Source organism: Myiozetetes cayanensis, unplaced genomic scaffold (genome assembly GCF_022539395.1).
Source record: "Myiozetetes cayanensis isolate MyiCay16 unplaced genomic scaffold, myiCay2020 scf14, whole genome shotgun sequence".
Lineage (NCBI taxonomy): Eukaryota > Metazoa > Chordata > Aves > Passeriformes > Tyrannidae > Myiozetetes > Myiozetetes cayanensis.
In genome coordinates this window covers 3,466,856-3,477,049 of record NW_026087048.1, presented here as the reverse complement: position 1 = coordinate 3,477,049, position 10,194 = coordinate 3,466,856, and the positions used below count along the sequence as shown (strand labels likewise).

The 10,194-nt window shown below is 53.8% G+C and overlaps 1 protein-coding gene across 3 annotated transcripts; it reads right to left on the bottom strand.

Moving 5' to 3' along the window:
- Nucleotides 1–273: 273 nt before the first annotated feature.
- Nucleotides 274–9,772, bottom strand: SNUPN (snurportin 1). 3 transcript variants are annotated; one of them, XM_050309246.1, is made up of 8 exons: nt 9,394–9,545; nt 9,062–9,218; nt 8,109–8,213; nt 7,897–7,993; nt 6,931–7,028; nt 6,548–6,625; nt 5,396–5,476; nt 274–1,621 (listed from the first exon to the last, which is right to left on the bottom strand). In XM_050309246.1, the coding sequence occupies exons 1-8, from the start codon at nt 9,543–9,545 to the stop codon at nt 1,292–1,294; spliced, it is 1,098 nt and encodes a 365-aa protein (XP_050165203.1). In that variant the 3' UTR covers nt 274–1,291. The 3 variants fall into 3 exon arrangements, with proteins under 3 accessions (XP_050165203.1, XP_050165205.1, XP_050165204.1); XM_050309248.1 differs by lacking the exon at nt 9,394–9,545 and adding an exon at nt 9,636–9,772 and having other exon boundaries at nt 278–1,621; XM_050309247.1 differs by having other exon boundaries at nt 1,302–1,595.
- Between the last annotated feature and the right edge of the window lie 422 nt (nt 9,773–10,194).

Here is a 10,194-nt window from a genome sequence, read left to right as displayed (position 1 = left end):
GGTGCCACTTCCCTCCTGGGGAAGCCCCCCCACTGCATCCAGGACAGCTCCTGCTGTCCGCTGGTGTAATCAATAGTGGCTGTCCAGCCAGATGGTCGCACACAGCCCACGTGCTTGGCACAGAACCAGCCTTTTTCTGGGAAAAAGCGGGAGTGTGAGGGCAGGATACATGTGCCCCCACTATCTGCAGGTGGTCATCCCCACTCTCTGTATCTCCTCCAGGGGCATTTCCCTAGAGAGCTGGGAGAAAACTCCCCAATGCTGCCTTTAGCCTGATGTTTCATCTCCCTTTTTAGTCTCCCTCTGGAAACCAACCTGGTGACACTGAGAGCAATCATTTCATCCTCCTAAAGGCAAGGAGAGGGAGCAGCCAGTCTTAAAAGAAGGGGGATTGGGCTGGGATGAGAGGGACAGGAGAAGGGACCAAACTAACTCAGTGTGCAGAGAATCAAACCCACGTAAGCGTTTCCTCTGCTCCAGTCAGTGCTGGAACTGATTTTTCAATCCCTATTTGGGAGGCACAGCACGCATCCACCCTTAGGTAGCAGGAAGACGCTCAAGAATTTGTCTTTCTGAGAAACCTTTTATTTGGCACGATCAATGGCAGTGTTTTTCAGAGCGAAGCCATTCCTTCCTCCCCCCACTGCGAAAAGCCTTGAGGAGAGAGAGGCTTCTGCTGCACTCACGCTGCACAAAGCCCTGCTCCAAGGCAGGTCCTGCTGCGATGCAAGGAAAATTTATATTATCCTAAAAACATGTGGGTGTGGAAAGTCCACCCTTTGGATTTACAGAAGCTCACTGCCAACTTTTTGCTAGTAAGAAGCAGACTGACCACAAAACTTTCATTGTGAAGGCCTCAGAAAACAGCTGGATCAAAGGCTGAGAAGCCCCCATTTCTGGGGTCAGGAAGGTGGGGCTGCTGCTTGGGGTCATGAGCAGCAGCTGCACCTCAGAGGTCTGAGCACTGTTCCTATGCTGGAGCTTTGCCAGGGCTTTAGCAGAAGCAGGGTCAGGAGCTGAACTGTATCCCTGCAGCACGTCCCAACGCACGACTGCCTTAGCAGAGAACCAGACAATCCTGTTGAGGACTCACAGAAGCCTTGGGAAAAAAAAAAGAAAAAAAAGAAAAAAACCCAAAAATCCAGCCCTTGGGGCAAGATATTCCACTGTCATGCCCTTGAAACAAAGCTATCCTATCATCATTACTTTGCCCCCTCTCAGGAGCACGAGGGACAGAGAGAAGCAGGGAGCCTTTTCCCTGCTCCCTCCCCAGCTGGCCCGTCCCAGCATCTTAACTCTCCATTTGGCTCACAGCTCCGTCCTGGCCCTCCAGAGACTTTTCTGGCTGAGGGGTAGACAAGTGTTCCAGCTCGTAATGTCCGTTCTTCGTGGCTGCCACGCTGCTCGGGTCGCCCGTTTCCACCGCCAGCTTTTTACTCCTTTTGCTCTCGATGATCTGCTGGAGCTGCCGCCCAGCATAGTTCGGTTTGGCCGTGAGCGCGGTGGAGGGCACGGCGAGCCCCAGGATTTCGGGGACCATGTAGGGCCGGAGCCAGCCCACCAGCGGGGTGCTGCCAGGGGTGTAGTGGGTTTGCCTGTGATAGAAGAGCAGCCCGTCAACCTGCAGACAGGAGAGAGTGAATGAAGGGGCAGAGCTGAGGCTCCCGCAGGTGGATGACCGGGCGCCAGACGACAGCTCCGCTCTCCATTTGCAGGCCAAAACCAACAGCTGGATCATTTTTCCCCGAGCAGTGCAATAAATAGCGGAAGGGAAAGAAGAAACCTGCAGAGCTCCTGCCCTGAAAGATCAGCGACTCCCGGGTGGCTTTAAATTGTCAAAGGCAAACAATTCCAGCCTGCTGTCGGCACAGAGCAGCATCCTCTGGATGCTCTCATCCCACTCTGCAGAAAAGCCAGCGGGTTTCTGAATAAGGCAGCCCACTTTACTGGATTAGGCTTATTTTAAATAATACATTTGGAAAGTAATTAGTCCAAGTGCATGATGCCAAGGAGCCCTGATTCCTAACAGCTCTTTTAACTGGCGTATGCCAATAAAATTCTTAATGTTTCCCAGGAGAGAACTTCTCCAGCAATCAATGACAGTTAAGGGTACTCAGGACTTTGAAGGTTTAGGCTTAACTCTTGTGCTACTATTTCCACACTCTGCAGTGCTGCAGCTGTCTGACATTTTCCCCACTTTCCTTCCATGCTCAGGGATTCTCATTCCCCCTCTTCCTGTGCTTCTCAGGGTGTGCTCTCTGAGGCTGGATCTTGTTGTCAGGCTGACTAACACTGAAGGTGGTGCTCCTCTCAGATCAGCTTCACAAGCTCTTAAAAAGCCATTTGGCTATGAAGAAGAGTGGCTGAGTGGGCAGAAGAGAGGAGAACAAAAGCCCATCTCGGGATGAATCGCTCCCAGGCCCCTCCCCAAGCCTACAGCCCCTCAGCCCGGCTGAGCACAGCACAGAGCAGCATATATCCATTTCTCTGCTCCATGGATGCTAACCTGTGGCAGAGATGGTAAAGCTTCTGGTACTACTCTGTCTACAATTTTCAGTCACTGTTAACATCTTGCAAAATAATCCCAGAGAAAGGGGGATTCCTCTGCTAGGAAAACATAAAACCAGAACAGTAAACATCTTCATGAGCTTGTGTAACCCCTCTGGATACCTAAAGTGCAAAGCTCTTCCCTCACCCTGTCTCTTGGGAAAAGCCAGATTCTGTAGCACTCCAGCATATCCAGCCCATTCCTGTGGATGCGTGGCACTTGATGAGCAACAGGGATACTCCGGAACCCACAGGAATGTTTTGGTAAAGATCAGAGCCTGGAAACGCCTTCCACATTGCTCCAAATATCTTCCCCAAGATGGGGAGCTCAAAGGAGTTCAGCCTGGTGAAGTTAGGTCATGTTCTCCCTTCCCTGATTTAAGTGACTCCCATATTCCTTCCCGTTTATTTAATTTGTTGGCTGGGTCCCTGTCCTGAGTCACTGCAGTGACAGCAGCCACACGAGAACAAGGGCTGACACTGTCCCTGAATGACAGAACCCGAGGAGAGACCGGCCTGGCAGGGTTTCACGCTCCACAGCCACGCTTTCCAGATTTTAGATGCTTAACGGTCCTCCCATTCCTTCACACCGGGGTTTCTCAGAGGCTTTGGCTCCTCTGCCTTTGTGGAAACCTGAGCGTGGTTTTACTCAGATCTGTGAGAAGGACAGTAGCTCTTAAGATCCACTCCAAAAACCACTTTAAATTCAGAGCCAGTCAACTGATCCAAAGTCCACTGAACTCAGGGGAATAAAATTCTGCTGAATAGAGCGGGTCAGGCCCTAACTGAGGTTACAGATTAACTCTGAAGACTCAAATCTGAAAGCACTGACCACCTCTGCTGCCACCACACACACACGAGATTCCTGTCAGGATCACCAGATGCTGGGACCAAGCCTAAGACCACCTCTGTTATCCTTCACTATCCATAGCCAGGACGTATTTTGCCTTCTGCAAAGTTTATTCTGTTCTGTGCCAGTGGTGGAAGCCGTTTAGAGGGATTTTTGGACTCCCTCTTGTGGCACACCAGAGGGACCCACAGCTCCCTTCATCCTGGAAGCAGCACCATGGTTCCAGTGGGGTTAAGGCTGTGTTGAGCCCATTACACCACTTTTCACTTCGTGGGGTTACACCCCAATCTATCAGAAGACCTGGGGGGCAAATCACAGCTGGATTACACAATTACACATCTGGAGTCTGTTCAGCTCCATCTCCTGCTCCAGAGTTTCGCAATGGCCTCTTTCGTAGCCCAAAAGTTTCCCACTCTGACCACAGGGAGGCAACACTCCTCAGCCTTTCCTCTTGGGACCAGATGCCTCAGGAAGGAATGAAGCTTTTACTCAGGAAAGACAGGAATGACTGTTTTTACACAGGCACTCAGAGATTTGTCATTAAGCAAGTCAGTTGTAGGAAAGCTGGGATGACTACCCCGATCCATGTTCAGAGTGGGGTCTGGCAAGACCAGCGAGGGGCTGGGACTTTCCGACTCACTCTGATGGCTGTCCTGGCTTTGACAAGCAAAGTCAGCCCTCACACACAAATTAGTGTCCCTTAATTTAAACCTGCACTTACATTAATGGCAAACAGCCATTTGGGGACAGCACAAGAGGCACTATCACATCAGTGTGGCTTTTGGCTTTGCAGGACAAGAAACCTCTGTGGAGGCTGTTCCTAGCGTAGGGCCGAGACTGGGCACTCCCAGGAACTGCAGCGGACACTGAAGGAGCTTCTGGCTTCCAGATGTTGTCACTGGGCTGGAATGCCACTGCCTCCTCCATCCTCTTCCCCTCCTGTGATAAATCAGCCAGGGCTGGCAAAAGCAGCCAGAGCTGATTCCGTGAGGGCCTGTGACTCATGGCTCACAACCACGTGGAGCTGAGCAAGGTGGCACGTGGCTTTGCCTGTCTTGTCCTTCCCCAAAGGTCAGAACAGCACAACAGCTTTGTCAGGTGAGGTTTAGGGTGGATACTGGGAACAGATTCTTCCCTCAGAAGGTGGTAGGGCAATGGAACAGACTCCCTAGGGAAGTGGTCATGGTCCTAAGCTTGCCAGAGCTCAGGGACCCTTTGGACAATGCTCTCAAGCATATGGTGTGATTGTTAGGGCTGTCCTGTGCAGGGCCAGGAGTTGGACTTTGATGCTACTATTGGGTCCCTTTCAACTCAGGATGTTGTATGATTCTGTGATTCTACTTCTAAAGCTGATGAAGCAAACACAGGTGTCCTGTTCAGCCATTTGTGTCACAGCCATCCTCCCCCAGCTCTAGAACACCTCAGGCACCCACTTTGAACACCCAAACCCTCAGAAACCATTGGGATCTTACCATCACCCTCCTCCTTCCTTCCCAGAAAACAGCCAGGTGCCTTGGACATAGAATATGGAAGCAGCCAGACTAAGGAAACCCACGCAAGCCCACGCACAGCCGTGGGCAGTACCAACTTTGGCCCTAAAGAGGTCAGCTGTCCATCACACCGCTATGTGAACATGAGTTGTGCTGCTTCTGGAGGCAGCCTGAGTGTCCATATCAACACTCTCATCCCAAAAGGCTTTTTCAGACCCAGCCAACTGCAGCAAGGGCAGCACAAACACATGGAACGCATTGGTTTAACTCTTGCTTATCTGTGTGGTTGGATGAGGCCTGTACCTGTTGACAAGGCTACAGATCAACCACGGGCACAAAGGCATCCATCCCACACACAGGAAACAGCAGCGCAGCTCAGCAAGCTTCCTGCAGCTTCGGCAGAGCAAATTCCCAAGCAGAGGGGATGCACCTCTCTCCCAGCACTGGCAGAGGCACGGCAAGGCTGTCACTAAGGCTGAGGTCCAGGCCCCCACCTGGGTGTTCTCACCTCAAAGGGGAAGTCCGTAGCCAGCAGCTCACACAGGCTGTCCGAGGAGCAAGGGAAGTTCTGCAGGCCCACAAATTTGTACTGAAAGAGTAAGAGAGGGTTAGAGAGGTAACTGTGTGGCCTAAAGGCGAACAAGGTGCTGAGTCCAGCACTGGTGTGGAGGCAGCTAAGAAGGAAGGATTCCCCCAGTGCAGGATCCAGCATGAAAGGGAAAGGGTGAGGAACAGCTCCCACATGCTCCTGATACCTTTTTTCCCCAAGCACCCAAGACTGCATGAAGGACCTTCCAGGAGAGCTGACCCTGTGATGTTCTTTTAACCAAAATAGAAAATTATGACCTCCAGGCAGGATGCAAAGCAGACAGACACCTGTTCCAGGCTGCTGGCTCAGCCAAGCCAATTTTTCAACCCAGGAAATGAAAGCTGAAATGACCCCCCTTCTTTAGGTAGCTATCTTCTGGATATTCCTGTTGGGAGTCAGAACAGGATGTTCTCCAAACGCAGACACCTTCACTACAGTCGGCCCCATTTATCACTGAGATGCTCAACTCACAGGATCTGCTCTGCTTGGCTGTGCTTGAGCAGCAAAATCCCTCATGTCTGTACCCAAAAATCACGTTCCAAGCTGCTGTGGGTTCTAGGTCTGACCTCCATTTGTTAAGTCTTCAAAGGAAGACTTTTTATCCTGGCTCTGCAGGGATTCCGGGTGGCGATCCGGCATTCATCTAACAACTTCAATGATCAGTTTAAACAGAGGGAAGGCTTAAAGCTTTACAAACCCACAAGACTGCAAGAATAAGCTCACAGTCAGGCTGCCAACCAACACTGCCCCTGCAGAAACCACACTGGTTTTCCATTCCATTTCAAAGGAAAGCTAAAAACAGCATGGAAGTTAGCTGATACCCTGCAGCGTGATATCCCTCAGCGCTTCGGATGGGGGAAATAAACCCCACTGCACTCATTTACAGTATTCAGTGGTTCCATTTACATCCTGACCACGGCATCCCATTTCATCAGATGTACACTTTGAAGCCTGATCCATGAGGAGAAAGAAAAAAGAGAAAGAAAGCTTCCGCTTGTGAAAGAAACTGCTGAAGCCTGCTGAACAGGAGAGCTTACCCCTCAGCCTCCTTCTCAGTACAAAAGGACTTACCGGATTAATCCTGCTTGTCTCTTCCAGCCCTTTCTCCTCTTGGATCTTCGAGGACAGCCAGAAGAATCTGAAGTCCGTCTGTGAAAGGACACAGAGAGTTAGTGACCATTCAACCATTCACCACACATCACCCATCAGCACCTGCTGAGTGTCTTCATTCCTCTACGTTCACTTGGGAGATTTACAGAATTGACTCCACCTACAGAATCAGCACCCCAAACCCTGCTAGTCCCCCACAAAACAAGTACACAGTTACTCCAGCAGCACAAAAGCTGTAAAGACACCTGTGTCTGGGAGAAATATCCACATTTTGCAGAGTGAGCTACATACAGAGCTGGAGCACAGCATCTCAGGGAACCACAGGGAGGGCAGAGATTCAGTACCTGGCAGTCATAAACAGGGTGTCCTCTCCAGCACATCACATCCAGGATGTAGTAGGTTCGCTGGGCCTCATTGTAGATACAGTCCAGGATGGTGTACACTGCACACACAAACACAGGGAGGTCCATTCCTGCTCCAGACTCTGCCTAACCCAACTGCCAAATGCCAGGTCACAGCTCTCCAGCATTAATCCTGCCCAGATGTAAGGCTGCTGGGCACAGAGGGACCCCCTTCTGTTAACTGTGACCACAGAAGGCCTTGAGCTTGAGGAGTCCCATGAGGCTACAAAGGGACCAGCCAGAGGCACAGCAGGCAAGGGCATGTTTCAGAAAATGGCATTTGCCAGGCAATAAACCTCTTTTTTTTCAAGGCCAAAAAAATGAACTCCAAGAGGTAGTAAGGAAGATGACAGCATACACAGGTCTCTTTCAGAGGACAGAGAGGATGTTAGGGTTTAAGAGTGTCAGTCAACCAGGCTAATTAAAAGATGTGACAGGCAATGGTTTTAAACAGGAAAAAGGCAGTTTTAAATTAGATGTCAGGAAGAAATTCTTCCCTGTGAGGGTGGTGAGGCCCTGGCCCAGGTTGCCCGGAGAAGCTGTGGCTGCCCCATCCCTGGAAGTGTCCAAGGCCAGGTCGGATGGGGCTTGGAGCAACCTGGTCTAATAGAAGGTGTCCCTGCCCATGGCAGGGGGGTGGAACAAGATGACCTTTCAGGTCTCTTCCAAATCCAAACCATTCTGGGACTTTATGTGCTTATCTAGCATAAGGCTATTTGTTCCACATCTAGTTATCTCCAGAGATACAGAAATAGGCCCGAAGTTGACTACCTATCAGCACGAAAAAGGGCATAGCTCCGGGGCTCAGGGGAGCTGGAGGAGCAGCACTGAGCCTGCCAGCACACACATTCCCAGGGAGAAGCAGGCAGCTCTCCTCTCTCTATCCCAAATGTCTCCTCACACCTGTACCTTTCTCGCTGGTTGAGTTGTGCCGGTTGCCCCCCGGCAGCAAGGATGGGAACCTGTTGACACAGAAGCCACTTTTGGTGTAAGCTGCTGTTGTGCCCTGTGAGGAAAGAGGAGAGAAATAACCCAGTCGAGCCAGCTTTATGTTGGCTGGAAACATAAAACAGGTCCTTCAGCAGCTGGTGAGACCCACCCCCACCTCTGCTACCACTTACCCTGGAGGCCACGATGAGTGCCCTTTTCCCAACAGGACACACCACCACAACCCACTCCTGCTCCAGATCTGAGGGTACATCCACCAGCCACTCTGACAGCATCAGCTACAGAGAAACCAGGAAAAAGAATCAGTAACAACTCTCCTGAAATTGATGGACAATGAACAACTCAAGAATAGAGCAAGGAGGCTATGACTTGGCTTCAACAGCTACAATGGGCATTTTACAGGCAGCTGGCCCTGCCTGTCACCCCCAAAAGGACTCCCTGTCTCTAATCAACCCCAACCTGCCTAACACACTTTTCAAGTCTTTCTTTTGCTCCCCAGCTGCTGGCTGAGATTCAGACTGCAGAACAGGGCTTACAGTCCTCGCTTGGCCACCTAACACCTTGGTCCCCACTCCAGCACTTTATTTTTAAAAACATAAAAGACCTCAGAGATTCCAAAATATTAGGATAAAGAGCCCAAATAAGCTGACCTCAAAGACTGCCCAAGTGGCTGCATGTCTTTTAGGTCCAATACAGCACCCAGGCTGATAAAACCCAGCAGAGTTTTCCTTTCCTTCCTGGTGTCCCAAACATGGGGAAAGACAGAAATCTTTAGCTGAGTGCTGCCTAACGGGGTACTAATGCTGCTAGCTGAGCTGAAATCTCCCAAAGTGGGGAATGGGGTGGTGGAGGGTTAATGGCTGGACTCAGTGACCTTCAAGATCTTTTCCATCCTAAATGATTCTAAAGCATACAGGCAGCCCATCTCCACCTGTTTTCCATTTGAACTCAGCATGTTTCGGAGGCAAACTGAGGCACGGTTTCTCTCTGAGCACCAAGCCAGGCAGTACACATCCTTCTCAGCCCCCAAACGGCCATCACCATGGCCTCAAACCACCCCACATCCCTCACCCTGGCCCTGCTTCACCCCCACATCCCCGCGTGGGGGACACGGGTGGCTCCTCACCTGATTGGCGTAGCGCTTGGGCAACTTTTTGCCAGCATCCACGTCCATCTCCTCTTCCTCCGCATCTTCCCCCTCCTTCTCCTCGCCCTCGCTCTCCATCCCTGCCCAGTCGTCCTCCGCCAGCCTCCTGGCATGGTTCACGTAGTCCAGCCGCTTCCTGGGATGGGGGGGGCGAGGAAACACCTCAGCAGGGACGCAGGTCACCCACGGCACCCCACACCCACACCGGGCCGCCTCCCCACACGCAGCCCTGGGGCGGCCTAACGCGGCCCGCCCGCCCCCCGCGCCCCCATCCCCGGCGGCGCCTGCTCCCGTCCCGCTCCCGCGCTCACTCTCTCTGGATGCGGAGGAGGCGCTGGCGGCGCTCGACCTGCCCGGGGCCGCCGCGGGGCTTGTAGGCGGCCAGGCGGGGGTGCGGCGCGGCCGGGCTGCAGGGCCCCGCCAGCCCCACGCCCGCCGCCAGCGCCGCGCTCAGCTCCTCCATGGCAACACCCGCGCCCCGCCGCCTTCCGCCCGCGCCCGCAGCGCCCCCGCGCGGCGCGGAGGCCCCGCCGCCCCCCGCAGCCCCCCTCACCCCGTGCCTCAGTTTCCCCCTTCGCCCGGGGGGCTGGGAAGGGACGCTGCGGGCCGCGACCGGGCACGGGAGAGGGGGATATCCCGGCAGGCACGCAGGAGCAGCTGGTGCCACCGCGGGCGAGGATTCGCGCCCCCGGGACCGGCTGCCTGCAGAGGGCAGCGTGCGGCTGGCCAGGCCGAGCCGGGCCGGGCTGCTCGTCGCTGCGAACCGGGCGGCGGAGCGGGGAGCGTAGCTGCCCTGCGTCACGGGAGGCTGGCGGCTGGCTCCGCCACCCCCTCCGGCAGCGGGACCGGCACCGCCGGCCGGACCGGCATCGGCACCGGCAACGGGACCAGCCCCGGTACCGGCACCGGCAGCGGGACCAGCCCCGGTACCGCCACCGGCAGCGGGACCAGCCGCGGCACCGGCTCCGCCACCCCCACAGGCAACGGGACCAGCCCGGGCACCATCACCCCCACCGGCACCGACGCCGGCATCAGCACCGGCACCGCCACCAGCCCCACCGCCGTCCCCTCCGCCTCCGTCCGGCGTGAGATTCACGGGTCTCAGGGAAAAA

What these genes read in the sequence shown, in the direction of transcription:
- SNUPN (XM_050309246.1), bottom strand. Translation starts at nt 9,545, where the DNA reads ATGGAGGAGCTGAGCGCGGCGCTGGCGGCGGGCGTGGGGCTGGCGGGG. An exon ending in CTCCTCCGCATCCAGAGAGA is followed by an intron (nt 9,219 to 9,393) that starts GTGAGCGCGGGA and finishes CCCCCATCCCAG; the next exon opens with GAAGCGGCTGGACTACGTGA. An exon ending in AGACAAGCAGGATTAATCCG is followed by an intron (nt 5,477 to 6,547) that starts GTAAGTCCTTTT and finishes TTACTCTTTCAG; the next exon opens with TACAAATTTGTGGGCCTGCA.